This window comes from Pundamilia nyererei, unplaced genomic scaffold (genome assembly GCF_000239375.1).
Source record: "Pundamilia nyererei isolate P.nyererei 1_Seehausen unplaced genomic scaffold, PunNye1.0 scaffold00129, whole genome shotgun sequence".
Taxonomy (NCBI): Eukaryota; Metazoa; Chordata; class Actinopteri; order Cichliformes; family Cichlidae; genus Pundamilia; species Pundamilia nyererei.
Genome location: NW_005187530.1, coordinates 227,433 through 244,987, shown reverse-complemented (window position 1 = coordinate 244,987; position 17,555 = coordinate 227,433). Strand labels below are relative to the sequence as shown.

Here is a 17,555-nt window from a genome sequence, read left to right as displayed (position 1 = left end):
AAACCCTTATCTGATCTCTCCACCGTCTGTTTTTCTCTTCCCCCCATGTTTTAATATGGCCATTTTGGAAAGATATATCTACTGATGTTCACTCTCTGAATAATAAAGCTGACCACCCGCCCCCACTACCACATCTCACCAATAATAAGCCAGCCGTGACTGGAATCCTTTATTCTCTCGCTCTGTGCATGATGTGAAAAACATAATGCTTTGGGGAAAAAAACAAGGGTTTTACATCTTCCAGAGCTGCTGGGCTTTTGCTGTCGTTTATGTGGAAACTGTCTCTGATTATCTTATCTGATGGCTTCCTGCGCCTGACGCTGCAACTCTAGTTCTCTGTTTAATCTGCAAACTCCTACTTGCGCCTGTTAACATATAGTAGCACTGCCACACTACCCATCCATACAGTTGCGTCACCTGGTGTGCCACTGAAACAAAAGCTGTTCTGTGTCACTGTCATTCATGACAGCAGTAATGACTCATGGTTCCTGCTGAAAAAAGAAGGCGAAAAATTGCAGTGTGGTTGGTGTTGATTGCCGTAACAGAGCCCAGAGCGTCTGTTCACAAAGGTGCGGCGTGAAATCACAAAGAGGACGCAAAGAATGTGAACTGAGCTTCTGCAGGCTCCCAACAGCTGCAGCGGCACACAGGCCTTTTATTGCGAGGCAGCGAGGGGAAACCTCACCACAACAAGAAGAGAAGAAGGGCGGGGAAGAGAGGAAAAGAAGTAGGGGGAGCAAAATAGAAAAAGAAAAAAAATCTAATCAAGGGACAGAAATAGTGCAGAACTTTACAGAGACAGATGAAGAAAAGAGAGGATGCATTCCTTGTTGAACGTTAGAGAACAAACACAACCCGGCTCGTGGCTATACCAAAGCGGCTTCTCCTTTTTTTGTGCTTTGGTCCAAAACCTTAAAGTCTTCACTTCAAACTTAGATAAGCAACACATTCTTACATTGAAGCTGCAAAAATTGTTGAAATTGTTTTTAAGAAATGAAAGTTAATAAATTGTCAATTCACTAAGGAGCTCATCTGAAAGAAGAGGGGAATATTTGGTTCATAATTAAATAATAAAATCTGAAAAATTCGACTAGAAGCAACTTAATAGAGTCAAAATAAGGGCAGACTCCCTCTGGTGCATTGAAACTGGTGTAGCTAAAGTAGAATAAGCAGGTGATCGATGGAGATTTTGGAGTTGATGTCCTGAACAACCTGGATCAGGTCGAGTTTCAATTGTCTCACGATGCTTTTTATTATAACGTAAAAACTCTACAGTATTAGAAAGAAACCCCAACACAACAATCAAGTGCTCTGTTTATGTTCCCTTATTATTCCAGACCTTGCATGTCATTGAATTTTAAATTCAATTCTGGGCTTAACGGGGAGCCAACATGGGAGAAATATGTGATCCAGAACTCTTTTTAGTCCCAGTCAGAGTTCTGGATCAACCGAAGGCTATTCTGGGAGCTTTTAGGACAGCCTGATAATAATGAATTAGAATAGTCCAGCCTAGAAGTGATGCATGCATAAACTAGCTTTTCAGCATCACTGTGACACAGGATGTTTCTAATTTTAGAGATGTCAAAGAGGAGGGTGCGTGACAGACAACCTGAAAGGGGGAGTGAAAAAACACTAGAGAGAACAGGAGCAGGTCTATTATAGGAAAGAATAGTGACAAAAACGTTTGAATGAGATGACTTTGGCAGTGTGAAAATGAAACTGATGAAATAAAAAGATCCAAAACAGCACATATCAACAAGAACTTGAAACCTTGATGTTTTTTTTTCCCCAAATCCAAAAGTCTGTAGCCACACTCCAAATGAGGTCCAGCTCATCTATATGTTGATGCAGTTTGTAAGGGCCTCCGCTAAATAATGCATTTGTCTTTTTGCAAAACAGATGGGCATCATCTTTGGGAGACGGAAGCCAAAGTTGACAAGGACTCCATCAAATCAGTGAGTGCACCTTACCAGCATGATTTATTTGAAATGCTCGTGCCGTCTCCAGTCCCACCTTCCCGTGAGACTTTTTCTCCTTTTCCTCTCTCTGTCTCTTCCTCATCTGTCCCCTGTAATGATGTAACCTTTGCTAAGTTATTACAAATTGCAACATAGACAATGATGTTTAGCCGATGCAATCCTGAATGGAATTTTCACAAAATCTCCTTATCCTCTTGGAAGTAATTAGACACAGGCTGTCATGTTGTTTTTGCATCTAATCCATGAAGATACACATGTATGGGTTACACACACACACACACACACACACGCACACACACACACACAATCCTCCTAGCATAGCCAGACGTTTAGTTCACAGTGAGGTTTGCTGAATTGGGCTCAAACACTTCATCTACGTTGAGACCGTGCAGCCAAGTGCAAATCGCACCCTACCTGCTGCCTTTCATGAGGGTGGTAATGAGAAAATAAACCAGTGTACTCGTTTAACTGACGCTCGGTCGGACTGTTAATGTAGAAGCAAGCGAAAAGGGAATCGTCAACAGAGGGAATGAGGCAAATGTTTTTCTATGTGTCACAGGGAGCTGCCTGAGCTCTGGACTTAATTAAGATTTCATCAAGGTTCATTAGGCCTGCTTTTTACTGTGGACAGAGTCAAGAACAGAACCTGTTTGCTTGTGCAGGATGACAGTATGTTTTGAAATGCCGATTCTTTTCATCAACTGTGTCAACCCACTGTAAACTAACTGAGGTGATTTACACTCGCACATAGTTAACTATCCCCAACTAAAGTCTGCAAGTCGGGATGTTTGTCGTTGGCTTGCCGCTGCTGTTTCGCTTGGGTAAATGACTCGGTTGCATCAGTAGGACAAATATGGAGTGTGATGTCTAATTGCTCCGCAGGGCCGGCTGATGCGTGATGGCTAGAGTCCCGGATGCTGGAAAATTAGCAGTCAGCATTGATAAAACACAAATCTTACAGTGTGTTTGTAAATCTAATAAACAATTACTTAGAGACAGCGAGCGAGAACAGGCCCTCTTCTTATGCCAGCTGCGACTAGACTACTCTAAAGTGCTCCAGTCTGACTGCCTGCTCGACTGTGTTTTTATTGCCATCGAGAGTGTGCTAACTTTCACGGGGTTGGGAAGCGAGGGAAAGCGGCGCGCACGCACTTAACACCCTAAAGTCTGCCACCTGCATGTTTTTCTTTGTCATTATCTGGAGGGTAGACTGGTGCTGAGCTCACCTCCGACTTTCCCCCACCAACCCGTCCCTCCCACCTTCCTTCAAGTGCGGCAATGACCAACAGAAACCTGCTCTCTGTCGAAAAATGCCTCACTCTGAGCCTGTTTAGATCTAGAGGAGAGTCACAGCTGCCCCGGGATCATTTTTTTTTGCAATGTTCTCAATATATTTGCAAGTTCATATCCATACAGACTTGCTGTGGTGTATCGATGCAGAGGAGGCGAGCAGGCAAGCCAGCAAAGGCACGGCTGTACAAACAAATAAGCTGGCTGCCTCCCTCCTCTCGTGCAGTACAGGGACGATGCTAAAGCTCCTGGGTTTTCCTCAGAGACAAACACAGGCACTGGACCAACCTCTTGAGCTCTCGTGCTGCATCTACACAGTCCAGACGTGCTCATTTAGACCTGCTCCCAGTCCAGCCTCTTGGAAACAGTATCCTGAATACTGGCCAACTGCAAAACAAACATAGCTGTTGATTAACCTCTTAATTCCCACAGGTGTACAGTCATTATAAACCCATGCTGTGTAGTCTTTCCAGTCTTTTGAATTTGCAGAACTTCCTTTGAAAATATCGTGGTGATCCCAAGCTTTCCAAAGATGCAAAAACGCCTCAGCCTAAATTTGAGACAAAGCAAGAAATAAAAAGTTTAAACTACAAAGCACAAAGTACTAAAAAGAAGTTGGTTATTTAAGAGGAAGTGTGAAAATCAAAATGACGTCTCACACCTGAGTTTTTATTATCATATCATATTTCTGTTTTAGAACGCTCTTGTTGTGGAGATCCCGCCATATAGAAACCAGAGAATATCCAGCTCGGTGCAGGTTAACTTCTACGTCTGCAACGGCAAGAGGAAGAGGAGCCAGTCCCAGCGCTTTACCTACCTTCCTCCAAATGGTAATAATCATCCACCCACCTTTTCTATTACCAGTGACACTGCAACACTCCTATGCTTTGCACAAGCTGCACGCTTTGCGTTCTTTATTGCAACTGTGTGCCTTTTCACATCTTGACAGCCATTCGTCCTATTTTACCTCAGCCGTTAAAGTGCTACGTGAAATTTGTAGCCCCCCTTTTTTTTTGTGAATGTTTTTGACGTTGTAAGTGGCAGCACTTGGCTGAAGCCTCTGAGCGAGTGCAGGAGGTGTGAAGTGTGTTTATTCTGCAGTGACAGCACGTTCCCCAGCTATGAGGTGCACCTACTGAGTGACAGAGCCTCCGAGCACTGTTGATGTAGAGGAGTCAATCTCCCAGCGACCTGACTTTCACACCCGGCCCCACACATTCTCTTCCAGCACACTTATGAATTGACAAAAAAACATCCACGCACACACACACACACACAGCCAGCCATTGCTTTGCCATATCATTCATGTAGCAACCTGAAAACCCAGAAATACCTCTGTGTGTGTGTGTGTGTGTGTGTGTGTGTGTTTATCACAAGCCTCAGTGTTTATAGATGGCTTTCACGTTGGAATTTGAAGAATGTATTGTTAAGAGTTAAAAAGTTCAGCCTCGAAATTACATTGCGAGCTATTTGCTCTTCACAGTAGGCACAGGTGAAATATCATCTTCAGTATCGCTTTCAAGCATCCCACGAGAATAGCATTATTTTATTGCGCCGGTTTGCTCTTTCAAGCCGCAGCTTTCCAAATATGGTGCCATAGTAAGTCCTTTGCTTGTTGGTCTGCTGAGAAGCGGCACCGACGCAGTTAAGAGCTTTTCAAGACACCGGAGAACTCTTCTGCCTCTTTAAACAGTAGTTGCTGAAGGCAGACTTAGCAAATGCTGCAGCTCATTTGCTCGAGTCGGTTTTGGAATTCTAACCAGTAACCGTGCTTTTACAAGGCACGCATTCCCCTTGTGATAACCAGCGAAATCCATTAGATCAAAACAGTGGTATCTTGTTTTCATTGATCAGAGCCTAATGGGTCTAATGCTTCTGGGATAGCAGGCAAGCAATGTGTTTAAAGACCAGAGCTGTTAATAAGATGTGACATTTAGATTATCAGCAGATGCATTTATGGCCTCGGGAGATAAGTGATCAGGATTTTGGATGAGGCTCTGAGAACAAATAGAGCACAGCCCTATTTGGAGATGCCTGATAATATGATGAACAAGTGCATTGTGGGTAACCGGACAAGTGTGGGACAAGACAAACTGTGGCCATATATAGCTGCTCATCCGTTTCATATAGAAAGAGACAGAGAGAAAAGGAGATGCAAAGGCTTTTCAACATCCATGGCGCATCTCAAAGTCAGTTCTCTGAGCGTGCACGCAGCTCTAATTAAAAGATGGCTTGTTGTGTTCTTTCCTTTGCTGCCAAATAAACCACAAGTACAGCATGGACCACACAAGCAGGGCCCATGTCTTGTCAAAGAAGTTTAATTAACTTACAAGTGTTACAGCCAAAGCGACCACGACAAGGGTTTTGAGTTCTATTTTCAGATACAGCATACGCATTAAAAAAGTACAGCTGATCATATGAAAAACAGAGACTCTGTTGGGAGATAGCAGGTGAAGCAGAACACAGAGCTTGAGTTCCATAGTTGTGATCTACCTGGTAAAAACTTTGGTTTTATTTTTTTTGACCACAATGTTAAAATTGTTCTAATTATCACAAACAGACTGTGCACAGTGATGATGACTGCAATAGTTTCACAGTTTCAATACTGCAGCAGAGAATGAGGAAACCCTAGTGAAGCTGTTTGCTTTTGAGGGTTTCAGTGTGTGTGTGTCAACAGTGAGTGAAACAACCAACACTGCGGCCATGTACTCGGGGTGGGCTGCGGAGGAGAACACCCACACACACGCATAGACACACATTGCTGTCGACACTTTTTTTACTTCTTCTTTTTTTTTGCTCGCTCGTATGAAAAGACTCTTCCGGCCCTATGTCCCACTTCAAGCACAGTTGTGGTCTCTGACGTTGTTTAGAAAGAACATTTCTTTCACACTCTGCTGTCTGTTCATCTATAAAAAGCAAACCAAAACCTTAAAATAGCCCAACTTGTTTAAAACAGCGGAAGGATGAAGCAAACACTCTCTGGGACCCAGATGCTAGTGAAAACCACCTTTATTTTCCATTCAGGTCATGTGACCATCTTGTTATTCTTTGACACTAATGCATATGTGGTTGGCAATACTGCGGCTAAACATTGATACCTGCATTTGAAGAACAAAACGCATCTGGAGGGGGGGGATAATAAAACAAACAAACTGTTTGCTATATTTTGCCCCGCAAGTACACCAGACATATTATTTCAACAGGCATCATTATTTCAGCAGATCTGTATGTTCACTGCCTCTGTTGTTAATTAAGAAGTTTATATTAGGCCCGTCAGATGCAGTGGAAAGATAGCAATAGATGGATGCTGTGGAATTTTGAGACATTGCCATGCTAATATAGTGCAAAAAAATGGACATGCTCTATGTAAGTGAGGAAGAGGTAAATTGTGTATACAAAGCAGGAAACTGTTAGAGGAAGTGCCAAATACTGCAGTTCCTTTAGGCTGGCTGCTAAGGAAGGTAATAATTCAGTTCAGTTCAATTCAATATAGTTATACAGCGCCAAATCACAACACAACACAGTCATAGTCACAACAGTTGCCTCAAGGTGCTTTATATTATAAGATAGGCCCTACAATAATACATACAGAGAGAAACCCAGCAATCATATGGCCCCCTATGAGCAAGCACTTTGGTGACAGTGGAAAGGAAAAACTCACTTTTAACAGGAAGAAACCTCCGGCAGAACCAGGCTCAGGGAAGGGCGGCTGTCTGCCGCAACCTGATGGGTCGGTAATACCAATAGACTTAAATTTTAGCAGAAATAGTGCAAAAACTGTTTTGGTCTGTATGTCTAATTCCTCATTTCTGACTATATGGGCAAACGTGGCTCCTGGTCGTTGTGTCCTTGGGCAAGACACTTTACCCTCCCGCCTACTGGTGTTGGCCAGAGGGGCCGATGGCGCGATATGGCAGCCTCACTTCTGTCAGTCTGCCCCAGGGCAGCTGTGGCTACAACTGTAGCTTTCCTCCACCAGCGAGTGAATGGTATTGTAAAGCGCTTTGGGTGCCTTGAAAAACGCTATATAAATCAAATCCGTTATTATTATATAAAATTTATGTATCACATTATGTTAAGGCTTAAAGTTTCATTATTTGGGACAACTGTGACTGACATTTGGCTGCTGCTAGCTGGACTGTTAGCTGTCTGCTAGGCTAAACTGGACTTCTCTGTCCTGATTGTGGTGTCGCTCATATGACTTTCTGTGCACACAATTGCATCAACGGCATATCTAAGAAGTCTGCGTTCCAGTTTTGGTGAGTAAAATTTCAGTATATTATTTATATGCTTGCAGTTAGAAGGTATCTCAGGAGACACCCTTGATAACCAAACTTCATAGTATTAGTTGATAATTCAGCAACCAAACTACTAGTCCAAATATAGTCATGTTTCACATCAAAAGGCTATCCGGTCTTTAAGTGATGACGTGATGAATCCTGCTTCCGGGCCCAAACTACTCTGCGTTTAATAAGGCTGTTGTGCTTTTATCATGTTTTAATGCTTTGTATCTTGTTCTATTTAATCTCAACAAGCCCCTAAAAACAGTCAGTGATCACTGTCGGCCTCTCTCGGTTTTTGTTACCACTCTTCAATTTAAAGCTGAGTTTTTTAAACCTTACAATGTAATTACAGCTCAGCCCATGCAGCAGTATATTAATGACTAACCTCGTATTGTGAATGGATTATCTAAGTTGTTTTCCTGACTGAAGTTTGATCCGTTTACAGCATCCTGCCATGAGATTGTATTTGCACCTAACCATCGGGAACCCTCACCTAAACTTTTATTGAGTGGAAAAAAGTCCTCCGTTTGTTAGCGTTCATCCTCCAGCTTTACTGTTTATATTATGCTAACATAGATGTGTTGCTAGCGATCACGTAGCACATCATTATATACCAGCTAGCCCAACTTCAGTAACCCTACAAAACTCACTGCTGTTTAGTTTTCTGTCTTCATTTATGTTGGAAGTGATAGCAGAGCTGTACGTATTAATTTGTTTCAGAAATCCCTCAGTCTGAACATGGTATATTATATTTAGATGGAAGCTAGCGAGCTAACTCCCTGCTAACTTCTAACTCCGTTAAACTTCTTCATGGATGCCTGGATGTTAAACTTAATTGTTACACCTGGTAGAGCAGCCACACTGATCATTTTATTACAGATGAAAGAATTTAGACAGTTTTTCAACTCTCAGTAATGCTGCAGTGATCGTTTGACTTGGAGACCTGCAGCAGTGTTTGGGCCCAGACATAGTTAATGACGTTAGACTTAAAGACCAGATAGCTATCTTTTATATGCAGTCTATGATATACACAAAGCAACCCCCGCCTGTGTCCAAGTGAATACAAGAACTTGACCTTTCCCTTTACAGAACAAAATAAAGATTATTTTTTAGAATCTTTAGAAAAAAAGAGTTATACCAGTTATGGAAAAAATGTTTCTCCATCGGGATGAACTGATTATGAGGTATAGGTGCATTTAGCCGATGAGTCGAGAAGACTGCTATTGTTTAAATATACCATCAGCAGCATTTGCGGTTGAAGCCTAAGTGCCTGTCTGTGATGATGAGATGTACATGCAGAACAACTGTCGTCTGGTTCCCAGAATGAGCTTCCCTTTTCCGAGCTCCCGTCCAATAATTCTTGCGTGTGTAGAGATGTGACGTGTTGCTCTTGAAATAAGAAACAGTTTTCACCAACCACATTAAACAACAAATGCTAAAAAAATGCTGGCAGTGACCAAAGCTCGGGCGAAGAACTTCTCGGAACCCCTTTATTTTTACAGGCCGTTTGGAGATTCCTCTGTAATATCAAATTCTATTCTTAACGCAAATGGCTGCCTACTCTCCCCCACCATCACTGCATCAGTCTGTGGTTGGAGCTGGAGAGGGTAGAGCCAGAAACATGTTCTGTGACACATACAGGAAAAGTTAATGAGCCACACGTTGATCTTTTGTTGTAAATATTTGCACAGTCATGTTTTTCTAAAGAAAAAAAAATCTGGACAATGACTGAACTGTTTCTGTCAGGTCTGCAGCTTTGGGTGTTTTTACACTAACCTACAGTATACCAAAGCCCACGGTATGCTGTGTGTCCAGATTGCCTACACAGTGGGACATGGTGCACGAGGTACCTTTGAGTTAATGAACTACCACCTGCTCCATGTTAAATGTCACGGGAGATTCATGCCGATAGTATGAGGTGTGTCCAGAATTTCTTAAAATGTTTTTCACAGTGGCATAATAGTATCATATTTTACCAGTGGAAAAGAGTGTTAGAACCTAAAATACCTCTTGAATTTGTCCAGAAGTACAGATGCTCTTCTTTAGAAAGTGTTTTATAAAGCTCACATAAGCCTTGCTTGCTTTTTTTAATGAAATAAACAGATACAGACACACATCACTGTCCCTATTCCCATCAGAGGAAACAAGTGCTCAGTAAAATACCTAGATCATTCCTGATCAGTTCAATACAAGCAGACAGAAGGGAAAACTGCCAGAAATGGAGAGAAAACCATGTGCGGAGCATCAACAGTCTGTGGGCCATAACCCACAGGTTGGGAGGAAATAGAAGCCAGCTGAAGTTGCACTGGGCCCGGTGAATCTGTTTTCTCAGTTCTCATATAAAGTTGAAATGAGACACAGAGATGTACCAAGCTGGAGGAAACACGTCTGTTTATAAATCGAGGAGGGAGGAGTATGAATTTTGGAGAAAATGTTTGCAACTTTGGAGAACAGGCAGGTGGAGGTTTTGCTTAATGTAAAAACAATGCTTAGAATTTCCTTTACTCTTAATGAACAGCCTTTTCCTACATAAGTCAAACATGTCAAACAGCCGTCCCATTATGCTGAATGCGAAATGAGGAATGGCGTTGCACCAGGCCCAAATGTGGATTCAAGGACAACTTGATTAGAACTTGGTTTTAAAAGGTCAAGGTCATGGTGAGCTTACAAAACACATGTTGGGCTATAACGCCAGACTTTATACACTAATTATGACACAATTTCGTAAAAATGTCTAATAGGATGAAAAGATAAAGCTGTAAAAACACTCTTTCTGGCAGCTGGTCAATGTCATAATCCAAGAATAGAAGACAGCGAGGTTGCAATTGCTGTATATGTCACATGTGCTCAGATACTTAAATAATGACAGCAATCTTTGGTGAAAGGCATCTGTACATGCAATAAATTACTGTGGACGTATGCAACTTTCATATATTGTAATTATTTTATTTTTTTCATTTAACTTTTGCAAGGAGACATTTGAAACAAGATATCAGTTTTCAGGATCCGTTAAGCGCGATGTTCTTTAAATATTTAACGGGACTTTTGTTTTTTTGACTGATTTCATAAGGCAGAAGGTTAAATGTGTTTCAAATTAGAGGCAGCAATGCAGATCGGGACCCCAAGCTAAAATATGAAAATGGTCTCATTTTATGACATTTCCACTCTGATATCACACCCTCGGCTCCTTGGCACACTTCTGTCCATTCACACCAGAGAAAAAGGCACAGGAGACAAAGGCAATCTGGAGGGAAGTAACTGTGGATGTTGTGTGAGCATGTGACTCACTTGTTATTCCCCAGGCCACGGAGAGGAGGCCTGTGCATCATGGGACTCGCCTCACCGTGCTGCCCCAGACACCAAGCCTGGTCTCTGGGCTCTGAAAGCAGACAAGGCTGACGTAAATGTGTTCCCTGCCACGTTATCGCTGCTCTGTAGCTCGGCACCCCGGAGGCTACAGACGCGTTTGGTGCCTTTTCAGACCAAACTCTCGCATACCTAGATGTCTTTTTTTTTGACACAGTAAGGGACAATTTGCCTTTTTTTTGTCAGAGAAAGGTTCTATTATGTACAAAAATCATACACACAGACATCTTATTCATATTGACAGCTTCAAGTAAATGTCACTACGAAGTACATTTAGCCAAAAACTTTTAATGGCTGGCACCAAACAGTCACCACACCCATTAACACATTTTAACAATTGCTAGGAATAAACAGTATGTCCATTGTGACTCAGAAGCCTTTGCTGTGCATTTGGGTATCTTAACACGGGCCTATTACTTTTGTGCTGGCACAGCCTGTGCATGTGTACTTATGTAATAACTCAGCAGTGAGCTTGTTAATATGGATCCCTCTCCGTCACTCAACCCGGTCCATAAACACGCCGCTGTTTATGAAGGCTTCGGATTGTGATTGAAATTTTCAATTAATAGAAAACCTTTCTTGACAGTGAAGAGGAAGTATGTGATACCTGTCAGTCAGAAGTAATCAGGAAACAACGCAGACAGTCTGCACTGGATTAGAAGTTAGAAGGGAGCAGGCAGGATGATCAAATGGGGTCACTGCACTCTCTGCATTAGCTGAGGTCTGAAGCTCCTGAAACCACAGGCACAGCTCTGCAACCTCTTAAGCAGCTCAGGCAGCCTAATCAAAATCAAATCATCTCCTTTTTTTCACCCCCTTCCCCACCCTCCCCCACCCCACCACCACCACTATCTTTTTGGTCCTGAGAGAAACAATTACTTCTGGAGTGTGGAGGAAACCTGGGGGTCCAGAGCAGCAGCAGCAGCAACAGCAGCACTCCACTGCTTTAAAGTACTTTTATTGGATATCAGAGCTGGAGGAGAGTCCAAAGAAAATAGGTCCTATTCATTATTAGAGCCAGCTGTGGCTTTCCACACTGATGACTCATCCATTTTTCTTTCCTCCCTATTCTTTTGCTTTTTTTCACGGTGTGGTAAAGATGGGTGGCAAAAGAGGAGGCGTAAGGATTTCTCTGTTAGAGGACTCTGCCAAGTTGACGCTGAGCCCAGATCCACTGGTGGTTGTTTGTTTGGATTATAAAGGGTATCACAGGCGCAGTTCTGCCTGCTCGATGCTTTACTCAGCCTCAGTCATACGCTCACTGCGCCACGTGGATTCCCTGCACGTTTTATAACCTCTCCTTTCTTTCTTTCTTTCTTTCTACTTTCCCCCATCAGTGCCGATCATAAAGACAGAACCCCACGATGAATATGATTCTCTGGGTACCGTGGGGCTCTCCATGCATTCCACTCCTTACTACAGCCAGCCAAGACTCACTCCCATCATGCCTGTGGCTGACCCTGAAGCCTGCCTGGTTGGGGGCTACCCTTCGTGCCCACCTCGCCATGCTGCCATGCCATCGTCACCCCCCAGTTCAAGCCCCACCCTTCATGACCTGTCTCCTGTGGCATTCAGCAAGTGCCTCCCCAACAGCCCCACCCACGCAGCAGCACCACCGGGACCCATGGTAGCGCCCCCTATTCAGGACAACCCTGGCCACCCTAATCTCGCCCACCCATCTTCGCCAGATAACAACTCTTCTCTAGGGTTGCTCCACTCCCAGGGTAGCCCCAACCACCTCAACAGCCCAGGACGCCATAACTACCACCCTATCTATACCAACAGCAGCCCCTCATCTTCCCCAGCGTCCCACCCTTCCACTCCAGTTGGGCCTGCGGAGAGCCCATTCGTTCAGGCCTACAGCCCAGTTGGCTCAGCCCAAGCTGGAGGGAGGTCACCAAGCTTGCTACCTGAGGATGCCAGCCCACCTTCGATGGCCATCACCGTCAAGCAGGAGCCCCAGGAACTGGACCAGATGTACCTAGATGACGGTGAGTTCCTGCAGTGTATGCACATTATCCAGAATAATAACTAAATAAAGTTATACGTTTCTCTTTATGAGATCACTGTCCGTGCCAAAATTGGCTGTTTGGGCAACACATCACATTTATTTAACAGCTTTTTCTTATCTGCAAGCCCTCACGCACGGCCGCACCCTATTGCACCTCAGAGTATTTCCTGAGAAAAATTCTGGCAGCATATTTACGTCAGATTTGTTTAATTTTAGGCCCAGCGGATTTATTTGCTTTTGGTTTTAATGTGCCGGCCAGCTTATGTTGTCCGAATGGCCGCTTGACTTTCAAAGGGTAAATTGCCTTGATGGGATTTTGAAACAATCTGTCAAAACATCACAGCACTGGGGTCAGCCGGGGTGCAGCCGAACAAAAACAGTGGCACACGCGTAGCGATCCAAACTGTTGACACAACGACTAATGAAGGAAGCAAAACAATGGGTAGGGGTTTCCTGAGCCGGCCCACCCCCTCCTCATCGCCACCCCCAAATATCTGGGAGGGATGCTGGGACGCAGGAGGCAGAGGCTTTGTTTTCCCGTCATTTCCCCACGGAGTCCACACCATGCAGCTGTCGTCATCAGGGGAGACTGTGGGGTCACCAGTCTCCCTCTAGCAATGAAACCAGTCACACCCAAGAGACCATATGGTTGGGTTTATTGCCTCCTGTGTCCATCGCACATTGTGTCTCTAAGGGCAGCAACCTGTTATCTGTGTTAGCAGAAGCTCCACTTGCTGTTATGATATATATCCATAGAGCACATCCCTGGCATCCAGCCAGCTTGACCTGTTAAAATCTGCCTGCAAACTACTAGAGGTGGTGGAGAGGGGAGGGAGGCGCCACCGCATTGAACTCAGGAATATCACCCTTCCTGTGCACCTTTTGTTCAGTAAACTAATGTTGTTGCATGTGTGTGTATGAGCTCATACGCATTCACTCAACAGCTCTGGGAGTACAGGGGTGATAGGCATGAGGGGACCTGGGGAGTTTTGCTGTGGAACTGTAATTGAGTTGAAAAGCAGTTGTCAGCATATCTGTCAGTCTTGATGAGTCCCGTTAGTCATTATCTCATAAACAGACAATACAGACACAGGAGGGATGTCTGCCCCTTATCAGCTCTATAAACTGATTTGAAACTTTCTCTTTCCTCTAAAAAAAACAACAAAAGTAAATAAATCTTTTAGACTTTTTCCTCTTTGAATTCATACAAATCTGGACTGTCTGGAGATGTAAGCTGAATCCTTTCTTGTTGCTTTCAATAATTACGGCAGCAGAAGCGTTCACGTGGGCATTAATTGAATAAAGTAAAACGATAGCTTTATTTTGAGTTTTCTACTACGGTTGCCAAACGGGTCCTTTTACACCAACCGACGTGGCAGTGCTCATCCAAGTAACCTTGTTTCTCTTCCCCGCTACTCCATCCTCTGTCACTTTAGCAAGCTCGGTCTTCCTCCGACCCGCCCGGTGGCCAAATGTATTCAGCCTGCGATTATAGCTACATTAAGGACGCACAGGAATGTGTATTGATTGACCAAAGACAGTGAGGCAGCCCCTTGAAAACCTCAGCGTGCTGCCGTTTACATCACCTAACGTCTGTGCAAGCATCTGTGGTAAACTCTTGGAGTCCTGGTAAGTGTGCGGTGGTAACAGCATACTGCCAAGGCATCTGCTGCTCCAAGGCCCGACCCTATCCAAAACCCCTCAAATGAGCCCTGAGCTAAAATAAATAGGATCGGAAGGCAGCTCAACCCGGCGTCTCACTCCCCCGTCTGTACGCATTACAGCCGTGTGTTAGCAAGCTCAATTAAAGAAAGAAGACTAGCAGATGACCTCACCGCGGCAGCGGTGATTTAACACCGGCCATGGAGAAAAAGCGTTCCTCCCAAGCAGTTGGGGAGGCCGTGATTTGGAGTCGGCAGGAGCACACTTGATCTTCCCCAAGAGCAGTGCACCTCCCACGCCCTAACACTGAGGCCTCCCGACTCTCATCAGCCAGAGGAAATGTGTCTCTCTGGCTGGGCCCAGGTTTTACACAGCCCCTGAGAAATCACTCAACTTATCAACGGTGAGCTACTGTACCGTAAGGAGCTGGGTTAGCAGGGAGGGGGTCTGAGATGTAAACACCCCTAACTGCCGTAGACACAGTCTCCATTGTAAAGTGCTGAACTCTTCCCTCTGCTGCGATAGAAGCTTTACTAACTTCAGTGTGAGCCATGATATGATGGTTCTTTTTTGTTTTTTCTGCAATGAGGTTTTATGGGAAGACTCCAGTTGGCAGTCAGATCACCGTTGGAGCTCCCATTTTCACTCAGTGGCATGTTGGCTCTCACCCGCTTACAGCCTCACTTCTCCTACCTGGAATTAAGGCCAAATATCAGCGTGGTTTAGGGAATGGAGGCGAGAAGAGGCTGAAACACCCTTCTGCTAGGCGACTACGCCTTGTTGCATTGTTGACTCACTGTGGTAAACAACTCATAGTGGGGCTCTTGTAAAAGCAAAGATTTCAGACATTTCGTACTTACTCGCAGCCCGCTATCTGTACTTTATGAGCTAGAAAAATGGCAGTCAAATGAGATCAGTGGGTACACAAATAGAATTTTATGAATAACTCGGTCTGAAGGATTACGTTTGTCTTGTTAGCTGAACTAATTAAGCCAAAAAAGAAAAAAAGAAAAAAAGCTTTAATGACAGCATGTTTTTGTCATATATTTTAAGGCGCACTTCTGGTGACACCGCTTCCTGTGACATATCTTGGTCTACATATGAAAAACACGGGTTACACAAACCTAAGCTACTATTCTGAGACTTATTTTTCTTGCCTTGGAAACCTGTTCCTGCTGTTTATAGGTATTTTGCTGTGGTTGCGAGTAGAGTAGAGTAGAGCAGAGGCGATGTGTTGGCAGTGTGAGGCATTCAGGGCCTATGAGGCTGCTGCCGTGTGTCCTGTCTCATTAGCTGCTGCTGTGATGGGTGATATCATGAAATGTAACTGAATGCAGCACGCAGCAAAGGAACTACTGTTAATCAGAGAGCCAGATTTCTACCACCTGCCTCTCTGGGAAACAGAGGGCCCTTATTCCCTAAAATAAGAAAAACAGAGAGTGCAAACCAGCCTCTGCTGATTTCTGACATTTGACATATGTGCTCTGGTTTCCTTGTGTTGCAAGGTAGTTTTTTAGATGGGAGCGTTGGTGGTGGTGGGGGGGGGGGATTGCGATTGTTTCCTCCTCAATTCAAAGCTAGTGTGCTTTTTACTAACTGAAAACAGAATTGTTGTTGATCCTTCTCTCCTTCCTTCGCTGCCCAACTCCCAACCCCCAGCAACAAAAGCGGAATTCTAGCCTTCCCGAGGATCTCTGTCCACCACCAGTGCTTCTGAAGGCAACTCAAAGCATTCTTCATGGAAACTTTTACACATCCTGGCAAGGTGCCCAGACCCCAGGACTCCGCAAAACCCCTAATGATGATTGAGCGTGCGTCCTCACTGCGCTGAAAACATGCTGAGTCGCTAACATTGGAGTGTGCCGCAAGGCTTCATTGGGGTGGGGGGGGGGCAGAAGACTGCAAGATTTGGGGGTTGAAGTGCCTAATGGGACTCACTAAAGCAGGGCTACTCCTGTATGTTTAGACAGCATTAGTATAGTATACGTGCATGCGTGTTTTTTCGCTATTAGTTGGTCGGCTTAGATGTGGAAGCACTGTAAGTGACATCGTGTGCTTTCACACCACTCCACCTCTGACCCGCTGGCCTTTTGGGAGCAGGTCAAGCTTCAGCTAATAGTATACAGAAAGAAAGGCTGTCTTGTGGTTAAGTGCAATGCCTAGAACATAGTCTCCTTCTACACATAGTGATATTGACGGGTACAAGAAAACGCGTGATGGCTTTTTTATTATTTATGGCCACAAAGAGGATGTGGATATTTTACTGTTATTGTTATTGCTGCCTTCTCATATTAGGAATCCCGTTTTCCTGGCAGCCCTTGACGTGGTGAAGTATAAGTAAAAGTTTGGGCTTGCTGCAGAAGTTTTACAGTCATGGGAAAAATTAATAGGTGGGTGCACTCTTGGCTTGGCTTTTAAGACCATCAAAGCTATGGATCAACAACTACACATCTGGGATCAGCAATAGATTAGCTTCAATTTCTTCTCATTAAGATTAAAAACCATTATTTTTACTCTGTGAATTGAGCAGCTTTGGCTCTTATTGCCCATTATCAGATACTACAGGCCTTACTAAGCACTTTAGAGAATATGCTGTTCGGTAAATATGAAGATCAACTTGTGGTATGAGCTGTGTAAGTGTAAGTAAATGCTTTGCTTGATCCCATGAGCTTGTTAATTGTAGTTATTTTAGTAGCACTGGAAAAGATGATAGCATGCTGGTGATAAAAAATAAAAAATAATAGTAATAATACTACTACTAATAATCTTTAGACCCTGTCGCAGCACACAGCTGGATACATGAAGTAATTCTCATAAAGCACATAACAGTGTGGTTAAACATGCTGATTTACAATCTGATGTGTAGGAGTTAAAATGGAGGTACATTAATGGGACCCAGGGAATTCAGTGGTGTCCTTGCTGAAGAAAAATACATTTGCACTTGAGTGGAAGTCCTCTAGATTA

General features: G+C 43.9%; 1 protein-coding gene across 2 annotated transcripts in view; it reads left to right on the top strand.

The window, feature by feature from the left end:
- LOC102200040 (nuclear factor of activated T cells 1) overlaps positions 1-17,555 on the top strand; it is a 61,007-nt gene that overhangs the window by 28,764 nt on the left and 14,688 nt on the right. For both annotated transcript variants that reach the window (XM_005743224.2, XM_005743225.1), the window contains 3 exons: positions 1,900-1,955; positions 3,967-4,099; positions 12,256-12,909. In XM_005743224.2, coding sequence (XP_005743281.1) covers positions 1,900-1,955; positions 3,967-4,099; positions 12,256-12,909 — 843 coding nt within the window. The remainder of the gene's footprint in view (positions 1-1,899; positions 1,956-3,966; positions 4,100-12,255; positions 12,910-17,555) is intronic.